The 24,710-nt window shown below is 42.6% G+C and overlaps 1 protein-coding gene across 3 annotated transcripts in view; it reads right to left on the bottom strand.

The window, feature by feature from the left end:
* DSP (desmoplakin) overlaps window positions 1-24,029 on the bottom strand; it is a 41,008-nt gene extending 16,979 nt beyond the window's left edge. For all 3 annotated transcript variants that reach the window (XM_027676225.1, XM_027676223.1, XM_027676222.1), the window contains exons 1-13: window positions 23,546-24,029; window positions 14,629-14,731; window positions 12,796-12,944; window positions 12,284-12,458; window positions 7,883-8,011; window positions 6,688-6,738; window positions 5,531-5,692; window positions 4,487-4,591; window positions 3,202-3,297; window positions 2,863-2,988; window positions 1,806-1,958; window positions 587-741; window positions 57-183 (exon numbers count right to left, since the gene is read on the bottom strand). In XM_027676225.1, coding sequence (XP_027532026.1) covers window positions 57-183; window positions 587-741; window positions 1,806-1,958; window positions 2,863-2,988; window positions 3,202-3,297; window positions 4,487-4,591; window positions 5,531-5,692; window positions 6,688-6,738; window positions 7,883-8,011; window positions 12,284-12,458; window positions 12,796-12,944; window positions 14,629-14,731; window positions 23,546-23,745 — 1,731 coding nt within the window. In that variant the 5' untranslated portion in view covers window positions 23,746-24,029. The remainder of the gene's footprint in view (window positions 1-56; window positions 184-586; window positions 742-1,805; window positions 1,959-2,862; window positions 2,989-3,201; window positions 3,298-4,486; window positions 4,592-5,530; window positions 5,693-6,687; window positions 6,739-7,882; window positions 8,012-12,283; window positions 12,459-12,795; window positions 12,945-14,628; window positions 14,732-23,545) is intronic.
* Window positions 24,030-24,710: the final 681 nt, after the last annotated feature.

Raw genomic sequence — 24,710 nt, forward strand, 5'->3', positions numbered from 1 at the left:
TAGTCATCAGGTCATGGATATCTCTGGTCTACAGGTAAGGCCAGCTGGTGTCTTACCTTGGCAATAGTCATCGCTCTGATCTTCTCAATGTCGATCATGCAATAGTGCCAAGACACCAGGCTCTTCATGTTGATATACAGCTGGTTCCACAAAGCTAAAATAGCTTCATAATATTGCTCAATTCTGGCATGAGAAAAGAAAATGCATGATCAAAATGCATCTCTCCTTGTAGCACAGCTACAAAACATCCCAAGAAACATCCACCACATGTGGAGTTCATTAAGGCTTGTTCCCTACTTGAAAAAATCTTGGACATTAATTTATCCATGACTTTCGTTATTAAAGATGAGAAAATCCTTGTAGAAGCTCATGTTTAAATATTTTTGGACCCCAACCTAGATCCCAGCAAGTTTCACTGAAGTATGACCTTCAAGTCAATGGTCTAGTCCTTAATCCCCTACCCTTAGGGGCAGAGGGAGTGAACTCTGATCAAGGCTCAGATCATATTTTGTGACTGGTTGATATTTTGAGTGAACTCCTCTATCTAAGCCCAATGGCAGGTGTTCAAATGCAGGCAGTAACTCACTTTGTAGCAAGATCCACTGCTAAAGGATTGGGGGGTGGGATGATAAGACTGACAGATGGCACCAGCATATCCACTCCTCCAGGACCAGTCACCAGCCACTTGCTGCGCTCATTATTGTCCTTCAGGATACATTCATCTCCTTTGCGCACTGTTTTCTGTAAGGAACACATAACAATTGTTTTCTTTAGTTAAGTAAGATAGAGTTTCTAGGAGAGACAGACAAGGAAGATGCATGACAATCACAGAAGCAGGAGTGCTTCTCAGCTGCCAGGTCTGGATGTGCATGTTTGCTTCATACCGGGGCAAGACATCAGCATAGATCAACCCCTTCTCCCTGAATTTGGTTTCCATGTGAAGAAAACAAAAACAAAAAAAAAAGGAAGCAGGAGCCACAGAACACTGAAGAGTTGCCAGTCTGGTTCATCATCAGACTTGGGGCTTGCCCTGACAAACATCAAAGACTGAATGTGGACACATGGCCACGGTAAACTATGCAACCATGTATGGCTGTAAGCCAGTGAGCTCAAGGCCTAAGCATGCATAATGCTGCATCCATATTTGCAAAGAGACTGGGAGTGAGCATGGCAGAGCTGGATTCACCAGCCCCAACTGCCAGAAATCCTGACACAGTGCAGCCACAGGTGTGGTCACGGAGCAGGAAAAAGCACGTATGCAGAAAATGCATCTAAGCCTACTGTTAAGAAAAAAAATACAGAAATAAACCCAAGCAGCCTCAGTACGGAGGAGGAAACAAAAACATCATCATTCATTTCCTACTCCACCCATCAAAAAAATGGGGATACCAACGTACCAAGGTATGTTCCTCACCTTTTGCTAGATGAAACGTTTGCCTAAGGATCCAGAGAGACACTGGAAAGGTGAGCAATCACCAAAAAAAAGTGTAGACCCTGGGACGATATGTATCAACAATTCTAATCCTATTATCAAGAAGACTTTTAGATGCTAACTTGAAATGTGATTATTATTGATATTTAACTGATTAAAATTAGTAATTACAACTAGACTTATTAACCAACCAGAACTTAGCTTGTTTATTCATAATTGCAAGAAAGTAAGAGCTTTTTCTGTTGAAGAAATTTAAGCGGACCAAAAGCAGACAAAGGGATTATACCTATTGGGTCAACGGTTTATTTACTAACTAACTTGCCATGTTCTAGTTTATGTGATGTTCGTTCTCAGCCAAAAAGGGATACAGTACCAGATCCTGTTTGTAGTCACACAGAGCCTTGAGGATAATGGGCTTGTTACTCCGGTAGTCTGGGTTACGTGGCTTCAGCTGCACAATCTTCTTGGATTTGTTCACCAAACTCTGCACTTGCCTCTTGTATTCAAGAATTCTCTCTCGTTCATTCTGCAAAAATTAATTGCATGTTACGAAATCATTCTAAAAAGAAATGACATCTAGTTTCCACTGTTTCATTAAGAGGGATTCGTCTGGAGCTTACAGTAGGCAAAACTTACATTAGCTCTAGTGGGATGAGTCTTTGGCCTATAATGTAAAACTGCAGTTTTTAAAAAAAAATAAGAGAAACATCAAATTAAGTAACTTTGCAGCTCTGGCAAGATGCAAAGTTTGCAAAATTTTCATAGCAGGTTTTCCATACAGATCTTCAATGTGGTTACAGTGATGTTTAAGAAACACAGGCCTAAATTGAAAGAATCTAACAAAATAATTGCTAACAAAAAAAGGTAATAACTACACTCTCAAACCTGACTTCATCAATTGGTCTTTTACATCATTGACCATTCTTCTCCAATTTGAGATTGTAGTACTTAATTCATGATAAGCAAAGAGCTAAAAAAGCTGAGTTATGTCCTTTCAAAGAGACAAGACTGATGCAGTGACATGAAGAATCATTTATTGAATGTATTTATCCTTTGAAGCAAAATCTATTCTACCACCTAAGAAAAAATTTTTTTTTTTTAATGTGTTGGCATGTCAGAAACTTGGGAATTTGGTGGACTCATTACAGGTTTAGAAAGAAATCAGAATTCCCAAACAGTATTACACAAGTTAAAACAACACTGGTCCATTCGTAGGCTTTCTGACTTGATGATCCTTGTGGGTCCCTTCCAACTCAACATACCCTGTGATTCTGTGAAATGGGCAGGAATATACCATAATGGTTTCAAGTTCCTACAGTACTGTATATAAACATTGCAGTGCACCTGGGTTTACATTTGGTGTCTGAAAAGGGCAGCTGATTTCCAAGAAAAACAGAACATAACCCATCAGGTGAGTGTGTACACGGTACCTCCAGCTCCTTGATCTGCTCCAGCAAAGTCTGCAGTGACATGCTCTTATCACAGATGAACTTCTTTCTGATGGAGTCTTGTAAGTTTTTCAGGTAGCATTCTGTGGCTTGGGCCTCTTCAAAGAACTACAGAAGAATAGTTGTGAATTTGGTTGTACACGGCTCTTAAAAATATCTGCTAAAAATTTATGGACTCCTTTAATGAGAAATCCCAGTTCATCTCTGGCAGAATGGTAGCCTTTATAATGTGGCAACAATGTGTTATGCACAATAAATATACCTGTGATGGGATTCACACTTTTAACAAAAGTAATGTAAATCCTCCACATCACTACTCACCTGAAAGTAAGCCGCATTCTCTTTCAGATGAACGTCGATACATTTGGTGATTTGAAGAATCCAGCTCCACTGAGTTTGCAATGTATCCATGTAGGCCTAACAAAAACAGTAATATATACAACTCAAACCACCACACTGATCTCTCTCCCATATCTAGACTCAAGCAAAATTATCTATGCCCCACATAAATGCAAATGAAAAATCTGCAAAAACAAATTCACACACACCAGAACAGTGTAACTCATGCAAATAGTTCCGCAACTTCTAAGCATCTACCTCACTGAAATGAGTTAAATACCTGCTCATGAAACACAAAGAGAAGTCTCTTCATGTCTTGCATGAAGAGGCATAAAGCCTGAGGTGCATTAACAAAAAAGGGTGAAATGCACAAACAGTACTGCAAATAAAATATTTCAACTGCAAATTGCCGTGTTCTCCTCCTTCCAAGGAATACTGCGTAACATGACTTTTTGTGCTGGTTGTTTTTAAATTCAAAATCTTCACACAGTCATAATGTATATGCTTTAGAAAATTACATACAAATTTTACTTCACTGCTGCAGCTTACAAAGATCTTTCTTTTAAGAGAGAAACTGACCACAGGATAAATAGGAATAGTGATTTTACACAACATAATAACAGTTAAAAAAGCGAACGCTCTAAAAAGCAGAAACGATTAATCTTTTTTTTCCTTGTAGCTTCTTTTGGTTTCAGGGTTCTTATGCACTCTTAAAATTATAAGAACTACAATATTTCCTAATAAAATGAGGTCTTCCAAATTGTTGCAGCCTTCGTAATTGAAAGGTGAATGTATGCCAAGCTACAAGAGTAAAACTGCCTTGGCTAAGCTGTAGAAAGGCACCATCAATTTCAGTTGGAGAAAGTATTTGCACCTGGATTAAATATAAACCCTCAACAAAGGGTGTGACTTTTTTCAAAACATGCCTACTAAGATAGCAGAACAACAGTGACGTGCCTTCCTACAATAAATTCCACTGCACTGTAGTTAACTCAAACAAGATACAGCATTTTCATACCCTCAGATAACTCCCCAAGCTTAGAATTAATTTTTACATGCATCTATCATTGTGCAGTTGTTATGGCCAGGTTTGTAGAGGAAGGTAATAACATTTATTTAATAGAGCTGGATAAAATGGACATGCTTTTTGGTAGGCAAATGCTTCTCATGTCCAGAGGCAGCACTTCACTTGTGGACTTTCACCGAGAACTTTTCTCATGTAACAACTAAATAAGCAAGTGAAATCGCACAAGTGTGTCTAACTCACCTCAATTTTATCTGAAGCAGGGTGCTGGTTGAGCACTAGCTGGTCACTTTCTTGCTTTAGCTTGTTGAGTTCTTTTTCTTTAAGCTCCAGTTCACTCATGCGTTTCTAAACAAGCAAAACACTGCATTAAACAAACTCCCAAAGGTACACTGCACAGGATGATTTGTTCCAAATTTTCCAGATAGCTGTGATAATAATAAAATTATCCCTGCTAACACTATGTAGTAATTCTATTTGGTGTACTGAAGTTAATTATGAAGACAGTAGAATCAAGGAAGGCAAAATTATCTCAGTTCTAATCTCTAGGCTTGCTGCTTCACAGAGCAAAGCACACAAAGTTCTGCCTCTCCTAGGAGTGGTGGAAGTAAAAATGACTGCATCTTGCAACATCCAAAACAACTGAACTAAAAAAGAAAAAGTGCCTCCTTAGTAGTGTGAACCTTCATTCCTTTTTCAGTTTGGTAATCAGCACCAACACTGGTTAAACAAACACACATGCTCAATTGCCCTACATACCCACAGATGAGAAGGAGCAGTGCAAACTACATCAGACCATGCACTTTATGTGCTGCTGGCAAAACTATCAGAGGAAGAGAGCAGTTCCCTCTGGTATAGCTCTGCTTCCTGATGACAGATAATCAGGGCCAAATACAGGGACCCCCGAGCCCCTACATAGTCCTAACAGGGAGAACTAAACTGCCTGATTCAAGTCCCTTAGTTTAGCACGCCAACAAAGTGACTGGGTGCACAAGCTATATGTGATCACTAGTCCACAGTGGACTGTGCCGAGAAGGCCAGCTTCCAAGGTCAAAAGAAACCATGACAACTGATTGAATAAGAGCACAATCTTCTAATAGATGTCCTATCTTGACTCAAAAGGTTGTCACACTGTACTTAATTGAAAAGGGTTTATAAAATCCCCAAGAACTTCGAAACATGAAGAGATGCCCATCCTGTGATGAGTCTCTCCCGAGAGAGGTTGTTCCTCCCTCACTATTCCAAAAGAGGGCCCATGGAAAGTGGAGGGATGTTGAGCTGTCTTACAGAAAAGGACTCCTGCTTCCTGGCAATATCAGTGTTTCTGTCACTCCAATCATAGAGAAGCTCCTCCTCCTCACAGTCGTTGATCCACATGATCTCTCTGCTGGTGGCCTGAATGAGGTTCTGGAATTGACGAAGCTGATCCATTCTCTCAAAGGAGTATTTCTGCAAGGAATTCCAGAAATGAGAAGCCATAAACACAGGAATGCCTGTGCTGGGTGGAGAAAGGGAAGCCAAGAGCGCAGCACAGCATGTCCTCTTTTTTTTAACTAAAATAACAGTAAAACCCACACATCTATAAAACCTGTTGGCAATGGACAGCAAATAATGTGCCTGGGCTTATTGAATTATGAAACCTAATGGCAACGGACAGCGGACGACATGTCTGGATTTATAGAAAAATGGGAACCCGATGTCAGCAGCTTCTGAAAGTCATTGCAAACACACATGTAGCACACATGCAGGCAAGCAAAAAGGTATGGACAAGAAATGTACAAGAAATGTACAAAAAATGTCTGAACACTTAACATCACTTTTACTTGCATTTGCTGCTCATGGACATCTTTGATGTTGTAGAATCACCTTTTGCACAGATGACACTGCATGAAAAAACACCTTCTCTGTCTTCACACCATAATACAGTTCCTATTGCTTGAAATGTGCACAGGAATCAGCTTCCGATCCCAAGGGTTAAATAAACCATTTGCACAAGATTCTCACTGTATTTTATATGAAAATCCAAAGCAGGGAAGATGCACATCCCCACACAGAACTTGGTTCTAATCCCACCTTTGAGTAACTTTTTAAGCATCATATACAGTCTAATTTCTTCGCTACACTTACTTCCATTAAGAAGGTAGAGTTCCACTCTCCACCTGCTTAGTGACCAACTCCCTTCACCAGGTACAAACTAGAAACTTCCTTGTGGGAGTAAGTCAATTATACACCAGGCAATAAATTAATCGCAAGTTCATGACTCAAAATAAATTGAGAAACTAAAAAGCACTGTCAGTTTACTGCTGAATAGAATTATTTCAATAATTCTGTCACTCTATCACTGTCAAAACCTGAAGTGTCCCTTCACTACCATGTCAGTGTCAATAAAGCAAAAAGCACCTTTGTCATACAGGTTATCAGAAATGAACACATCTCATGCTCACCAGCAGGCCTTCATATTCTTCCTCCAGCTGATGAACTGCAGCCTTCTCCCGCTGAAACAGAGACAGGAAATACTTAGTGAGCTTTTCACAAGTTGCCTACTTGCTAATATTTCCTTTACAGTGTTAACAGCACAATAACTGCAGGTGGTAACTTGCAAGTGCCTACAACAGACATGGATGGATGCACCACGGGAGGACCACAGCAAGCATAAAACCAAGGCTCAGACAAACTTACTACCCTTAGGGATGCTTGGCATGTAAGCAAGTTTGCACTTGACACCTGTAATACCAATGCAACTCTTGAAACTGGATTTCTTTCTGTACTAAACTCCTAGGCCAGCCAGTCCTGGAGCTAGCTTTGGAGATTATGAAGTACTATAAATTACAATGTGAACAGAAGGCCACAATTTTTATTCCCACTTTTATGGCTGATAACCTGCCCAGCCGTGGAACTGGTATTCCACAGGGCCAGACTATCACCTGTCCTATTTGAAACTGAAGGGAAAAAGGAGTAATATCCCTTTCACTCTTCAGCTTGGTTGAGAAATCAGAGCTCCAGAACAGAGTGCCTTTTCTTTAGACTGAACTCTCTCCTCCCGATTTAGAGAAAAGACGAATGGAAATGAAATAAGCCTCCTCTCTCATCTTTGTAACTGCTGGGCTGATAGCAGAGGAAGCTAACTGCATTTTCAGTGACTTCTTTATTTCAATCACAAAATTCAGAGTGAAACAAAGTCTCAGAAGGGGAAAAAAAGTTAAAGAAATCAACACCTATGAAAAGCTTTAAGCTTAGCCCAGAATTTGTGCATGCTTCACAGAAAAAACCTGATGACTCAAGCCTGGATCTGAGCACCCACCTTATTCTTTCACTTTCTTGTTTAACATACCTAGACAGCAAGTGAGAATAATCATTCTTGGTCATTCTTCTCACGAAAAATGTTGCAATATTTACTTGCCAGCCTTGGTATGCAACAACAAAAAGTTAAATAGCTACTAAATTTTCATTTCAAAATCTGGGAAAAGAAGTGAAACGCAAATTTATCATGAAATTACAGTTGAAAGTGGTAGCTATCATGACACCAGCGCTTTCTGAAGAGAGGATGAACTACTCAATATTCCTTTTTTGTAGTGGAACACCAGTGAAGCAAGGATATAAATCTAGACTAAGCAATGTGTAAGGGACATCAGTAATTACCAGATCTGTTTTGACTTTGTCCAAGTGCCAGCGATAGTCTCCAATGGCATTGTGAGTTCTCCTATGGTCACCTATTTGTTGCTCAATGGATGCTGCATCAAATCCCCACTTCACTAGCTCCATTTCAGCCTAGGAGAAAGAAACAGTATGTGTACTTTCATTTCCAACATTACTGCCCAAACTAAAGCATAAAGGAACGGAAGAAAACATGATTATGCAGTAGAGAGTAAAACTGAACAAAGGAAAGTTCAGTATAGGAGGTTACAATTTCTTTAAATTGTTGTCACTTAAGCTCTGTGAAAGGCTCCCAAAGCAGAAGAAACAAAGTAGGAAAAATATTTTTTTATAATTAGACTAGATGAAGCACACTCAGTAGTGTACTTTCATCTGTTTTCTTTGGATCAAACTATTCTTTTATGTTCTACAGTATAGTTACATTCTTATCACTCTGAAAACAAACTATATCAACAAACAAACTTTATCAAACAATGCTGTTCATGCAATTCATGTGAAAATACCCAGTTAAGTTCTGTAGCCCAATATATTATATTTCCATTTTAATTTTGCTCACGTAAACTTCAGTAACTTGAGTTAAATCCAGTCAAACTAAATGAAAGAAAAAACTCCAGAAGATAAACTCAAGTTATTGTAAAACATTTTGTTTGTCTTGCATCGTGACAACATTTATTGTAGGGTGCCAAGTGAAAGTCTCTAGAAACAGCCTTGGAAAATGGTAATACTATCCTCACAAGTCTATGGGACCAGACGGGATCCATCCTAGGGTAATGAGGGAGCTGGCAGAAGAGCTTGCCAAGCCGCTCTCCATCATCTTCCAACAATCCTGGCTCACTGGGGAGGTCCCATACGACTGGAAGTTGGCAAATATCACCCCAATCCATAAAAAAGGCTGCAAGGCTGACCCGGGTAACTACAGGCCTGTCAGCCTGACCTCGGTGCCTGGCAGAGTTATGGAGCAGATTATCCTGTGTGAAATCACACGGCAGCTACAGGACGGACAAGGGATCAGACCCAGCCAACATGGGTTTAGGAGGGGCAGATCCTGTTTGACCAACCTGATCTCCTTTTACGATCAGGTGACCCACCTGGTGGACGAGGGGAAGGCTGTGGATGTGGTCTATCTGGACTTCAGCAAAGCCTTTGACACTGTCTCCCATAGCATACTCCTGGAAAAGCTGGCAGCCCACGGCTTGGACAAGGGCACTCTCTGCTGGGTCAGGAACTGGCTCGAGGGCCGTGCCCAGAGAGTGCTGGTGAACGGAGCTGCATCCAGTTGGCAGCCGGTCACCAGTGGTGTCCCCCAGGAGTCAGTGCTGGGCCCAGTCCTTTTTAACATCTTTATCGATGATTTAGATGAGGAGATTGAGTCCATCATCAGCAAATTTGCAGATGACACCAAGTTGGGAGGGAGTGTCGACCTACCGGAAGGCAGGAGGGCTCTGCAGAGGGATCTGGATAGACTGGAGAGATGGGCAAACTCCAATGGAATGAAGTTCAACAAGGCCAAGTGCCGGGTCCTGCACTTTGGCCACAACAACCCCCTGCAGCGCTACAGGCTGGGGACAGAGTGGCTGGAGAGCAGCCAGGCAGAAAGGGACTTGGGGGTGCTGATCGACAGGAGGTTGAACATGAGCCAGCAGTGTGCTCAGGTAGCCAAGAAGGCCAATGGCATCCTGGCCTGCATCAGGAACAGTGTGGCCAGCAGGAGCAGGGAAGTGATCCTTCCCCTGTACTCTGCATTGGTGAGGCCACACCTTGAGTATTGTGTTCAGCTCTGGGCCCCTCAGTTCAGGAAGGACATTGAGGTGCTGGAGCGGGTCCAGAGAAGAGCAACGAGACTGGTGAAGGGACTTGAGCACAAGTCCTATGAGGACAGGCTGAGGGAGCTGGGGTTGTTTAGTCTGGAGAAGAGAAGGCTTAGAGGCGACCTCATCACTCTCTTCAACTACCTGAAGGGAGGTTATAGCCAGGCGGGGGTTGGTCTCTTCTCCCGGGCAACCAACAATAGGACAAGGGGACATGGGCTCAAGCTCTGCCAGGGGAGGTTTAGGTTAGATGTTAGGAAGAAATTCTTTACAGAGAGGGTTATCAGGCATTGGAACAACCTACCCAGAGAGGTGGTGGATTCACCATCCCTGGAGGTTTTTAAAAAGAGATTGGACGTGGCCCTTAGTGCCATGATATAGTAATTGGAGTTGGATCAGGGGTTGGACTTGATGATCTTAGAGGTCTCTTCCAACCCTACCTATTCTATGATTCTATGATAATTACTAATCTAAAAACTGACTGCAGTTCTTTGTTTCATTTTTTCCAAATATTAAAAGCCACTGAATTCACAATTCAGCTCCTCAAACTCCAGATCCTCCTTAATGCTGTAAAGACACAGTACAACTCTGTCTGAATGCCTGTCTGTGCATGCGCACAGTCAAGAAACAGATATCTTCATCCTGGGTTGGGACTGAATTTGGAAATTACCAGTCTGGAGTCAAATCTCTCTGAGTCAATAGATGACAATAAAGCCAGAACAACACTCAAGGATGGGGGTTCAAAGGCAGTGTTGAAAATGATCCAGGAAACAAAACCATTTTTCATTCAGCTATTTACAAGTTACAGGACTTTGACCCTTCTAGTTATATTTGAACAATCTAAAGAGACTGTAGCAACAGTGGCAGTCATGGCTGGCTGCCAGTATGCGAACAAAGGCTGGATTTCACTGCACTTTCCCTAATTCTGCATTGGAAATTTGACCAATCCTCCTCCCACCTGATTCTCCCATCAGCAAACCATCCAGACAAAAAAACCAGAAAAATACCAGCAGAAAACCTCAGCTGCTCAGAACTTTTTCCCACATCTCACCACATTACTAGGGGAAACATTATCCTAGTCTCAATGGGAGCATGTACTGGGATACAGCAGGGCATGGTGAAAAGAAAAGGCATGATGGCAAGCTCAAAATAGATTTTCCCAGTGAGCTAAATGCTTACTGGCCCCGCCTCAGCTTTTCTGTAGGGACTGAAGAAGGGGGAGGGAGAGTGAAACAGAGAAATTAAGAGAGAGAGAGAGAGAGAGACGAAGTGAGGGAGAGAGGAGGAGAGAGAGCGCCTTTTACTTTCACAGGAGGTTTTGTTTTGTGTGGGAACACAGCTATAAAGCACTTGTTTATGCTCCCTGTGTTTAGTGCAGGATGTCTGAGCAGGGTGTCATGTAGCATCTTTGGGAAGTGCAGCATGTTCACCACCTTTCATCACTGGAGGCATGCCCAGTGTCTGTCCAACATCACTCCTCAAACCACAGCAGGTCTGACAATTTGCCTACTCTCCATCAGCGTGTGTAGAGCAATTGTATCTGCTGTTGCTGTCCGTGCACAATGGTTATACAAATTACCACTCAAAGGGGTGCATCTCTACTTCCCCTTCTTTCTCTAAAACATGCCACACTGAAAGACTAGACTATGACTAACATTCACATAAAGGTATTGGAACTGTTCAGAGCTCTCCCATACTCATCTGGTTTGTATAACAGCCCCCTGGCAAACACCATACACAGATAATAATGAGAGAATCACGAAGCAACAACCTAATAAAGAGAGGAAAAAGAACAGCGCAATTCCAATTTACAAGGAGTCTGCAAAGTAAAACTTCAGCCACCATGTTCCATCCTCCCTACCCATCTCTCAGAAAGTGCTGTCCAACCACAAACACACAACTTCCACTTCAGCAGCACAAAAACAGACTACGGGCTCTCAATGTGTGTTTTCTACTCCAGGTTACACAAGCAGAAGCTATGCATAGGCAAATTTGTTCTGGGAATGCAACAGATAGTAACTTCAGCACTTTTGTGTGTATTTCAGCACTGACTTCTGAAAGTCTAGTCCCTGTGACAATCACCTCTACGTTTTGGCTCCCACTGTGATAAAGATAGATAGAGGGGGAGAAAAATCGTAAAACACTGGATAATGGTTAAACCTGTGAAGATGGTCCTATCTGTGTAAAGGGTTAAAATAAATATGAATCAAAGGAAATCTGTGGAAGGAGGAAGGAAGGAGGGAAATATTGAGCACAATAATTTCTAACACAAATATTCCAGTGCCTGTTGTTATGTTAACAGCTGTGTCCCATTTAGCTTTCAAATCTAACTTTCACACTTTTTCCTCTGCAAAAGAAGACCCCAAATTCATGTTTGTATTTCAGTGGAAATTCACTATACATAAAATACTGGGGAGATGGGTGGCGGGGGGGCGAGGAAGAGGAACTTGGAATAATATGCAAGCATTCATGAGTACTTTTACTCTTCTACTGGCACCCAAAACATTACTATGTATGAGGTGACATTCATTAACAACACCAAGTTTTAGCATTGTCTCTGGGTTTTGCACTGATTTACCTTCTGCTGCCTCATCCAGTTTAGACATTCACTTGTGACACGTTTTGTGTACTCATCCCAGCCTGAGCCACTTTGAGAGGAGAAGCAACCACCACCTTTGGAGCTGGCCCTCCTGGCACGGGGAACACTGATGGCTTTGTACAGGGCACGCATTTGCTCTTGAAGCTGAAGCAGCCTGAAAGGGAAGGAACCACTTAGAGTCTATGAGGAAAGCATGGAAACAATGTAATTTATCTCTCGTACTGGACCACCAGGTATTTAAAACAAAGTGCTGAAAGCAAAAGCTGTGGAAAAAATGTACTAACTAAAATTTCATGGAGACAACTAAGGCATGAACTTCCATCAGAAATACATTACTGCAAGGCCCTTCTCCATGTTAGCATACCCCAAATAGATGTAGTTCCACCTTATTGACTTCTGTCACATCCTGCAACACCATGGAAGGTGGGCACTTGAGATACCACGAACTTTTATCAGTCACATTCCTACCCCCAACCTTTCCCTGACAATACCTCTTCTGATACATGTCACAGGGCTGGCCCATCTGCCTCATCTCTCTGATCAGCCCATCCAGGATATCCATTTGGTCATTTGCTTGTGCAAAACAGTCTTCCAGATCTCTGTTCCCTCTAATCTGGACACCATCCCCATATTTCAATTCCTAAAACAAAAACAAACAAACAAACAAACAAAAACAATTGTTTTAAAAAAAAGGTGATTAAATTAAGTATTCATCTTGGATGTCTTAAAAGAGATGTTATGAGGACTGATTATTTTTGAAGCATGATAAGTTTCAACTGTCAGGTCTCTGATTGCCAGTTTTAACTGACAGAAGGCCAACTAACAAAGGAGCTGCAGTTGCTGGAAAATCCTTACTAATACAAAATATAAAAATTATTAAAATGTAGTATCAACCAAAACTTTCCATAAAGAACAGCACATCTTGACTAATATTTATTTCAATGGAGCCAATGCTTCACACAGTGTGTTAAGTTTTTAAGACACTATCCTTTTGTGTTTAGAAGATGAGAAGCAAACACTGTCCTTGTGGGAGTTGGCAGATATTGGTCCTGATTTTTCACAAGTTACCCTGAGATTCTAAGAATTCCCCCTCCTACAAAAATGCAGGTTGCACCCTGTCTGCCTGGCTCCAGCTCCATGCCCTATCACATTTGCATCCCACCTTATCACCCAAAAACTAGGCAAATTCTCCATGCACCCTCTCAGTCCAGTGGACCAGCATGGTCATGGTGTTTCAATCAGGAAGACACTGCTTTTTGACCTCACCCCACACTGATACAGCCATGCTGAACAAAACATAATCCAGCTGTGACCTGATTTTGCAAATAAAAAATGTTATGAACCTCATTACTTTGTCCCTTAGAAAGAAAAGAAAGAAACAAAGTAAGCAATACATGTTGTGGCACCAAGCTGGAACTAAACATGTCTTTCTTTTAACTTCACCGGAATAATATTAATCCTTAACAAAAGGCAGTATTTACTCTGGCATTGATTTTTATATAAATGTGCTCTCACGTCCTGTATCTCTGAAAAGAAAATGATCTGCTAACCACAGAGTTCATTCCTGAAAGAATTCACTGCCTGCAGAGGGTCCAAAAGTATGCATTAAATCGCATTTACTGCCAGAACTGTGAAGGGATTTCACATCTCAGTGGCCTCAGCAGCAGGGTGCACTCATCACCCTTCACCTCCTCTGACTTCAGCAGGAACAGAGGACATCCCATGTTTGCCAGGACTGAATCTAGCATCAATGAGTAACCCACTCCTAGGCACTATGGGTTTGTACCAGGGTACCGTACTGTAAAGATCATCTGTATCCATTTGAGCTAAAACAGTCAAGAAGATTTTAATCTAGTTTCATATATTTTATGAATCATCTGGAAAAATAAAATAAAGATGATGAAGGCATTTCCTATGGTGGTTCAGGTTCATTATGGCCCAGAAAATGATGACAATATTCTACAGGACACACTGAAAGAGTGTAAATAGTCATAATATTAGCAACAGCTGTTTACACTGACAGTGGTCCTAACCTAAAACTGAAAAACAAGATGCACTACAATCTGTTTGATTTTTTTAAAAATCAAGAATTCCCCCTTTTCTTAACCAGATGTGTTTCAATCAGTTTTACTGAACAGAGTACAGAAGGAAGAAAGAGATCCATGAAGGAGGTATGCCATTACACTCGCAGTTGCCTCACACAAACAGCTGAAAGGGGAGAAAGGAGATGAAGCAGCAGAGCCTGTGAGTCCAGATAACAACACAGCATTCACTCCCTGTAATATTCATCATCACTTCTGATAAGAACAACAAGAAGCACTCACGGGTTGTACTATAAGCTCAGCTCGCATCAGGCAATCCGAACAGTTTTGCAAAAGCTCCTGGATGGTGTTCTGGCGTCTGGACACTGTACAGGTCCCATTCTGACTGTTGTGGGGGAGAAGAAGATGAAGTAAATACAGAGGAATCACACCTTCTGAAGAAATACAAGAAACACAAATTTGGAACAGTTAAGGGAAGTTACATGGAATAATCCACCTCATTTAGGTTCACAGAGACACACACACATTATCTGGCCCTCCTGCAGAACCACTTTATAATTCTGCAACAGCCGGCATGGACTGACTTTGCCACAGGACAGAGTAGAACATGGAAACTGGCATGCCAGAAAGGAGAAAGTTTTTCTTCCAGCACAGGTATTTGTAGCTTTAATAGACAAAACTTTGGCAGCATTACAGTGAGAATGAATTATTCACAATCTTTGTTAAAGTCAATACCTAGAGCATAGAGTTGTGTGATGTAATTGTACGTGTTATCACACCAGCCATCAAAAGTCAGGGCATAAAAGGAAAGCAGGATCCTTGGCTACACAAGCAAGTCCATTCAAGCATATGAAGGGCCTTTTTACCAGCAGAAACGCACAAAGCTAGTGCAGTGTCTTAAGAAGGAATTGCAAGATGCTCAAGCTATTACAAAAATAGCTGTAGGGCCTGGAATTAGAGTACATGCTTTCTTGTAGATACATAAAGTGTGAGTTTGAAGGTTCCAAGTAAAATTCCAGCACTGAAAACACTAGTGGGGGAAAAAGCCAAGGCAAGTAAGGGAGTTGTTATTGTTGTCTTGCACATAATCTACTGCATCCATACTGCCAGAAGGTTTCTGGGATTCAGCCACCAAAATGAGCCACTGCTAGCTGAACAGGGGTGAGGTGCTTCAAGTGAGTAACCATTCCTCGCTGATGGGATCAGACCTCTCAAGCAAGCCCAGGCATCTCCCAAACCCAAACCACTACTAAAAGATGGTAAGAAACTAAGGTTCTTCCAAGCCCTGCCTAGTTTTCCAACTCCCGTGCTCACAGTAGATAACCTTTTCCATTACAAATCACTGAAGAGCCCAACATTTCGCACAACACTAATGTCAAAAAGACCATCAATGGGTCCAACTCAGAGCCAGCAAGAAATCTGGATTCAACAGAGGTCTTTCCACTGACTTCAACAGACTCTGACCATCCTTGACAAAAGGAATTGTGACAATGTAAAAAACTCAGCAGAACTGTCCTTGGGAAAATCACTGCAGCGCTGAGAAACATTCAACAGTGTAATTTGAGGAGCTCTTCTGCAGCATGTGCAGCTGGGGCATCAGCAGCCTTCTGTTCTATCAGCTCATCTTGAACAAATGGAAAAGGTTTGCCCAACTTTTCAGCAGCTTCCCCCAATACCAGTGAACAGACCCTCAAAAGTGTAGAGACAAGACTGGAGAATCACTGGATGACATAAAACAAGCTGTACATGTGCAGCCCCCAGCTTGTACTGTGACCCTTTGACTGCATAAATGCTGCGCCCCACTGTGCTATGCACCACTGTGTACCTTGGAAACAGCTTAGAGAAAACAATTACAAAAAACAACACATGGGTCTGATTTTGTGCCAGGCTTTCCATCAGCTTCCTTTTCTAAATCATTCCTTCTCCTTAGGGATCACTGTTGTGTTTAGATCTAGAAGTATGTGACTGCACTTGAAATTTACATTTAATTACACCCACAATTATTCTCATGAATGAAACATAATAAGAGAGAGGAACCTTCCAAGCAATTTTCTCTTTTTAGAACATCAGAAGAGTATTTTTCTTCAATCCCTTTTTCAATCATGTCCTGGCAGCTACAAATGCCAGATATGCATTAAAGCCAAAAGAACTATAGATGGTGGCCAGACTTACACTCTAATAAATTAGTATATCTGCACTGGCTTCAGTTATCTTCACTAACCTCAAAGGCATTACTTTGATTTACAATGAGAGGAGGTCTAAACAATGGCTATCATAGTTAACATGGTAAAAAGTTGTGAAGAAAAGCTATTTTCAAATAAACTACTAAAACAAATTAAAATATAGAAGAAGTAGAATGATAAGTATTTTGTGTTCATCCCAATGATGCTTGAATACCACATCCAGAATTATTGTCCAAATAATAAAATGTTGGAAAAATTAAGATGGTTTAATATAGATGCACAAAACTCTTCCCAAAGCAGGAGCAGATGCCTTGAAGTGGGAGGCTTAAGCACACCCTAATTAGAGCTTCAAAAAAAGATCTACAAGTTGCTTGTTTACAGTTCACAGGGACCTTCACAAGAAGAAAGCAGGACGTATTTAAGGTTCTCCAAACCAGTAGACAAAGATATAACCAAAATAATGGCAAAAGTTGGAGTTATACAAATTGAAACCAGGAAAGAGCACACTATTTTATCAATGCTGCTTTTAATACCCTGGATATTAGTTTTGTTGTTAAAAAACTAACTAGGTTTTGCTAGTTAAAATACAGAGATAATACCCCACGATAATGGGTAAAAAGATAGTGGCCTGTTAGAGGCACTGGTTTTCAAATCTGTCAAAGGACCAAATGGAGCTAAATGGGTTTACAGGGCACACCCAGAGACAGCAGATGCCACTATAAGAGATGATGTTTGACAGCATAGCTCCACCAAGTCAACAGGACTTCTTCAAATCTGAAGATTTAGCTGTTCGAATATACTCAACAGCATAAATCAATATCTGAATTTAAAAATCAAAGTACTTAGCAAGACAATACCTCAACATATACAGGTTGACATATCAGATGGCACTAGCATAATCTCATATAAACTCATATTCAACACTTTTCACCCTGTGACAAGAAAGTATTTCATGATTAGTTTCAAAGGCCCTCAGTATAACATACCTCTTAATGAACCCAACAGGCCTCTAATGTGGATGGGTAGATCAAAGGAGAAACTCCAATGCGGAACAGTACGATATCCAACCTTGAGGCGGTAGCAAACAGACAGCCAAAGGAAAACATAAAAAATATCCAACATAAAAAATACCGGACCAAAGAAACTGAGGTAAACCCTGAACATGCTGGATGGCATCATAACATGGTTCAAAGTACAAAGCTGGATTTTTAGAGTAAAACCATGTAACCTACCTACTATATAAAAATATATTTATGTCCCTCAGGAAGAGGTAGGATCCCAACAATTCTCAGAGAACACAGATTTAGTGGATTACTTTACACAGTATTTTGTCAGTATCTTTCTTGCTTTGTCTGATTTTGTTTACCTAAAACTGAATGAGTTCAAAGTAATGGTTGGTCATTGCAAGAACTATGCTACCACATACTATTGCTGCTATGGCAATTTGATCTAACTCTGACAGCATTTAAAGCTTGAACCTATGAGTAGGATCCTGCTGTATCAAACACTGTAGGCACACCATGCAGTGAAAATACGGACAGATTTTTCATTTGGCTTACTACACCCCTGTAAATACAGCGTTATCAACCATTCCAGCAGAATAAGAAAGAATTGGATGTTGGTCTTTTAGCAGGACTCATAACAAAAGAGTGCCGAGTCTCTCCTACTAATAAATATATACATTTGCAATAATCTATTTGCTGTGCTCCTTTGGTTCTGTAAATGCTGAATAACAGAGCTGAGTGAAACAGCCCAGACTGCTTCAGACCTCAACTACCTTTTTGTCCCTACAACTCAACATTTTAGACTACGACATTTATTTGGAAGGCAACTCATGAATTTCAAAAATATACTATTAAGCAGAATTCTTTATTAAAATAACTTAGTCTTAATAGTCACCAACTATTAAAGGAACAAAGGAAAACAAAAAAGGGGACAGCTTCTTTATTTTAAAATTATGAAAACACTTCAAAACACAGATGAACTGCTTTTATTTGGGATCTTAAAATGTAACCCTCTCTCTCTCTACCCTAGGAAGGGCATAGCATCTTCATGTTTTCACTGTACAGGAGTCACCTTGTTCCGTGCATGTCAAGGCAGAACACATTGCTCCCTTGTTATACTATGCTCCTTCTCTCCCAGAGAAATGAGAGGACAGCCCAACCACTGGGATTTGGGCAGGACAGTAGCTCAGCAACACCTGCCTGCTGGAATATACCCCATAGGAGCTAAATTCAGTCATAACTTTACTTGAATTGAATTGAATCCTCTATTTCTGAACTTGGATTGTGTTTAACTGTTGAGCAGTATCAGTGATTCTCACAAGACCCCCAGCTGTACCGAAACAAGAAACCTGCTTTTCATAGATGAGACTGAGAAACATGCTCAAGGCCATATGATGAGTTATGAGAGTTGAGACAGACACAGCAAACCCAGCAGTGCTCACATCCCTGGAACACAGCAGGGCTGAGTACTGCTGCCACTGACTTATTCAAGCAGTGAAAAAGTTTCCTAAGTGATATATTTTGAATAAATCAAATATCTTCTCTAAACACTCAGCTTGCACCCTCACAGGCCCAGTATAGGAGCTGATGTCATTACTGCAGAACCCAAGGAGCAAGGAAGAAAGTCAGCTACCTTCTGCTTTCTCATTTGCCTCCTGCTGCTGAAGACCTGCACACTCCCAGCATAAAAGACTGCAATGTGGAGGCTGCTCTGGTTTCTGCCTTTGTTAGTACACATGAAGAAGCCACCGGGTTATCTAGGGAGGGCAGGAGAGTACAATTAGTGTCTAGAGAAGCAGGGTGGAGGAGACACAGAAGCACATCCAGCTATACTGAGGGGCCTTCCAGCAGCTTCACAGTTCCTTAAAGCTTTGGAAATACAAAGAGGATGCTCTTGTCTCAGAGATACTATTTGAAACAAATTAGAATAATCCTTGTTACATTTTCCAATTCCTCCACAAAACTTTTAGCCTTTTTTTAATTCATTCAAAAAGTGAAGGAAGCTTTAAAAAAAAAAAGTCTTTGAGCAGAACCAGAGTATTAAGTGATTCTCATAAACTCAGTGAGAGCAAAAAAACAGCACTTCTTTTTTTTTGCACTTCCCCCCTCCACACAAACTTGTTTGAACAAGCAATAGATTCATCAAGGGATTACCTGGTATGCCCAGGGTAGTCAAGTCAGAGGAAAAACCTGACCTGGAATCTCCATTCCCAGCACACAGCCTGCACATACCACTGGACTAAACCACCACCTACGCACCACCACCTGCCAGCTGGGTGTGGGTGCCCCAGCACTGGCGTATGCTGGCTAAAGGTGGTGAATCACAATATCCATAAGAATACAAACCAAAATTAAAATATTATAACCCAGCTTTCCCCCTCCCACCTAACAGAAGTTGAATACAAGTGTCAAATCATCAAGAGTTTCATAACTGGGTTCTCCTCACATGTCTCTGGTCTAACTAGGACCACTTTTGGCACACCATGGCCTTGCCAAACTAGTCCCATCTGCCAAGTATGCACATAGACTAAGGCATGATGGCAGGAAATCTCAAAAGACATCTGTATGTGGCACAATCAGGCTCTAAATACCACTAGAAATGTGCCAAAATTTAAGAGTCACTAGTGAATTATTGAATTATTAAGACCCCTGAGGCTTAGTGCCCTCATGGCACACAGGGTTTCACAAGGGATCCTGCCACACCTATTCACAGAAAATCCTCATGCTTTTTCCCACTGGTATGAATCACCAGGAGCAACAGAACCGTTCTAAAGGCCACACCTGCCCAGTGCAGCAGGCTACAGAAACGCTGCCTCTCCCACCACTGGCTCTGGGAGAGAGAGGTGCCAAATGCTGTGTCTACCCTTGACCACGGAAATACACCTCTGCTGGAGAGCAGACGCTCAAAACGCAGCAAACCCGCTTTGCCAGACAGAGGCTTTTACACCTGCAAAGGTACCAACCTTCAAATCTCACACATGTACCTGCAGAACCATGAGTTGGAACTTTCTCCTCATGGTGTGTCACTATCACCAGCCATCACAGAAACCCATTTCTTTGCCAGCCAGAGCACAGCCGCAGGCTCTGCCAGCATGGCAGGTATTCGGCAGCAATTCAGACACATTCCTCCCTCGCTGTCTGAAGAGCTCAAAGGGGAAGTTACCATGCCAGCTCTACCACCATTCAGCTTAGTCAGGACTCTTCAGATCCCTGTGAGACTGATGAGAAGGGCAAAAATGTGGCTTTGAGTCAGTTTACTCCAAGTTTACTTTGTCTGTTAGTTCCTGAAAGTAATGTCAGGGCACGGGATGTGAATTTCTAACTCCTTTTAACTTGAAGCACAGAAGTTAAATCAATCCTTAAGCAGAACTGTGTAAATTAAATTAAGTTCATATCATTCAGTGACCATGAACCCTAGGCTATTTTTTTCCATAACCTCAGCAATGACAAATAAAACTGCACAACTTTGCATTTTTTTCCTTTCTCTCATAGTTTATCAGATTTTCTATCTCCATAGCAAAGACATTGATAAATATTTGACTGATGAATTGGCAGTTTAGCAGCATGTGACTCACTGTCAAGCTGAGTATCTGTACTCTGGGCCAAGCTCATCCTGAGTTCCCAAGCCAGAAGAAACCGGGAATGTTGTAAAAGCACCTTGCTGAGCCCTAAGGGTAGGGAGAGTCTCATATTGCTCTGTGAGTAATGTAATACTCAGCACAGACTTGTTTGGCAGAATACGCCCCAAAACTTACAAGACTAGACCCTAACTTGAATCCTTCTGCATTTAAAAATTAGGGTAGAGTGGTCTTCCCCGTTGGAAAAAGAAGCCTCAGTTTTCTGAGTTCAGTAGATACCACTAAACTTTGGCACTGCAGACGTCTGGCTAAATGCAATTATTAAGAACAATTCCACAGATGATGGCCCTGATCCTGATAGCACAACATACATAGGATTTAGTGGATTTTTGGCACAAAATACATGTGTAAAATCAGGTATAACTGCCTTTTTTCATTAATTGACAACAAACCCCTTGTTTTGTATTTTGGAACACATTTTAACTCAGATGAGCACTGACTAAAAGTAAACCTATGCAACCTCCTTGTCAGAAATGCCTTCAATGCCAAATGCCAAAAAGGAGATATTCATATTATGTTATAAGGAGTAAATGAAAGGGTGTTAATATAAGGTTGTTAACCTTTCGATCAGGTCTGTCCTTTCCACTCTTGCTACACCACCACTGAACACTACAGAAAGAAAAGCCTAACAAATTATAGACTGGTTAAAAATATGTAACAAAAGCCAAAGATTAATAAATTAAAGGAAGGTATTCCTCCTCTAGCACAAGTCAGGAGTGATGGGGAAGACACTCTAGTGTGCCAAAGTGTGGAAAAAGAGAATGGCCAGGAAGTAAAACGCACTGCCATTCATTTTTCATGCCTTGCTTGTGTCTTGTAACAGTAAAAATATTTGCCATGAAGGACCACTAGCAAAACAAATCCTCACAAATGCAAGGCAGCAACAGCGTTTTGGAGTCCTAGTATGCGTACTCTCCAATGGTAAAGTACTGAATTGTTGTAATTATATAGAAATAAATAGGTATTCTCGTACTACTGTATTGGTAACTAGATGTGCTCTAGCTGCAATTCATCATAACTAACTTACCTGCACATACACCAAACTGAAAGTCAGACAAAGAACAAAAACTAAGAACCACGCAAAGTAATAAACAAAAGATATGTAGAATGCAAGTTTTGTCATTCATTCAGTGGTTCTCTAGCAACAGGTCTGACATACCTAAGCAGAGCACTCTGTGCTCTCTAGGATAATCCTAATTCTCTACAGCCACTTATAGATTTTGCTTGATATAAAAAAGCCTGCTTGTTCTCACCTGCTATTATTTACTATGCACGTTTAATTCTGGTCCTTCTGCAATCTTATTACATACTATTCATAAAATCAGGCCTTAAATTCTAACACAAAATACAAGTCAGTGCTTCTGCATCAATTCCTAAATCAGTGGCATCAATAATTAGACCAACAGGTTTAATAAGGCCTTTCCATGCATAAAAACCTGTAATCACAAGCAGTGTTTTGTACAGGTGCTGTATCATAAAACTGCTCTTTCCTTCGGTGACTGTAACTGCTGCCTGCTTTTCAGTCCTGTGAACTCCCAGCTAAGGAGATTAAAGGAGAAGTCTTCATAACCACTGCACTCATTTTTCATACATTCACAGGACCACTCTGCTCCAAAAAGTCCTTGCCAGACGTGATGTGCACAGATTGCTGGTACAGCTGCATCCACAAGTGCAGGCATTCTCCAAGCCAGGATTCACAGCCAGCACCCTGCCTACAAGAGCTTGACTGTGCCTGCAGCAGCAAGGTAAGTAGAAAGTTAAAAAGGTGGAGGGGAGGAAAGCAAACCGAGGTTGCTTGTTACACATCTTTGCTCCCTGGCACTAAATGTCAGGGATCGCCCTATAAAATATCATGACTTAAAACTCCCAAGCCCTAAACAAGCTAGAAACAAACTCAAAAATGAACAAGAGAACAATTCCCACTAGTTGAAATAGTTTTATAATCTTAGTTATTGCAACTACTGGAGAGCACAGAGCCTGGGTGTATGGGGTATAAAGCAATTCACCTCAGTACAGCTTTGTTTTACGTCACCGAGCAAAGCCAAGGTTTATCAGCAGAGAACTGTTGGGTCAATACAGCCAGCACGGACCCACTTACAGCTCTGAGTGCAAAGGGAAGACATTGCTTTTTATTCCTGTTACTCTCTTCAAGGAGAGTCACCACCAAAAGTGTCTTGTTTGTGTTTTTATAAGTGAGTTCTTCGCTTGCTTTTAAATGTCTTTTAGAAGTAAAAAAGATTCCTCAGGAAGGAAGAGAAAAGAGAGACTTGCAAGCTTGCACACCTAGGAAATCAAACCGCAAGCAGTCTCACGGCAGCTCCCCGAAGGCGGCCCCGAGCCAGTGGGGCCGGGGGTCGGCTGGACCCGCACCTACCCGTATCCGTCGGAGGCGTAGTCCCCGCCGTAGGTCTTCTGGTAGTAGTAGGTCTTGTGGGTGTGGGTGCCGCCGCCGCCGCCGCCGCCGCCCCCCACCACATGGGAGCTCATCTCGTAGCGCAGGTCGGTGCCCGACTCTGCCCGCGCCATCCGGCCCAGGGTGTTGATGCGCGGGTGCGACCCGCCGTTGATGCTCATGGCAGCGGGGGAGCCGCCCGGGGTGAGAGGGGCCGAGGGGCAAAGCCACGGAGAGATTGACCCAGTCCCGACGGGGAGAAAGGCATTCACCGCCGGGAGCGCCCGCCGCGGTGCCGCCGCTCTCTCGCAGTCCACCGAGGGCCGGGGAAGGGCCGAGAAGAGTCAGGGATCGGGACGACCCACAGGTGAGGGCTGGGCAGGGGCGCCGCGAAGCGCTGTGCGGTGCCGGGCAGCCGGCGGAGGCTGCTGGCGACGGCGGCGGCGGCAAGAGCGGAGGTCCCGTCTCGTCCCCTCCCCGCCGGCAGAGGAAAGGCGAGGCCACACCTTTCGTGGAGGTTTTAAGCGGCGCTCCTGGGCGTGGGGCCGCCGCCTCGCCTGCGTCCTCCGCGCCTCCTCGGCGGCTGCCTCGGGATTCTCCGCGACTCCGGCCCCCGCCCCGCCGCGCCCGGCGGTGCTGTCGCTCCCCGGTGGCCGCCCGGGCAGCGCACGGCCTCTCTCACCGTCACACCGGTGTGTCCACCTTCGTCGGTACGTGTGCTGCCCTCGTGAGTTGCCAGTGGAGGTTGAAGCCCATTGGAAACTCCCTCCCTCCCTGTACCGTACCTACTGACTTGCCCTTGCCCTTTGGCTGTGGCCGAGGCCCCGGGGCATGGGGCGGCTCGCCCGAGGACCGGGGGCGCTGCGGGGCAAATGGACGAGTCCGGGATGCCCTCGGCACCAAACACTCTTGTGCCACTCCGGAAAGCAACCGACACCCGGACAAGGCAGCGCAGGTTAAATCGGCACCATTACGTCCGGGATGGGTCTGGTCCTCCGGCAGCTGCCCCCTCCCCTTCGCATCACAGGGTGTTGATGCTCGTCGGGAAAACAACGTGCATGTTTCATCAGTTCCAAAATACACAGGGTCCCACATTCAGGAGGGCTTTGGGCACTCCAAGCCCAGTGCATTTCTGAAATGGCACTGA

This window comes from Neopelma chrysocephalum, unplaced genomic scaffold, assembly GCF_003984885.1.
Source record: "Neopelma chrysocephalum unplaced genomic scaffold, ASM398488v2 Primary Assembly neopelma1_26b, whole genome shotgun sequence".
NCBI classification, from domain to species: Eukaryota; Metazoa; Chordata; class Aves; order Passeriformes; family Pipridae; genus Neopelma; species Neopelma chrysocephalum.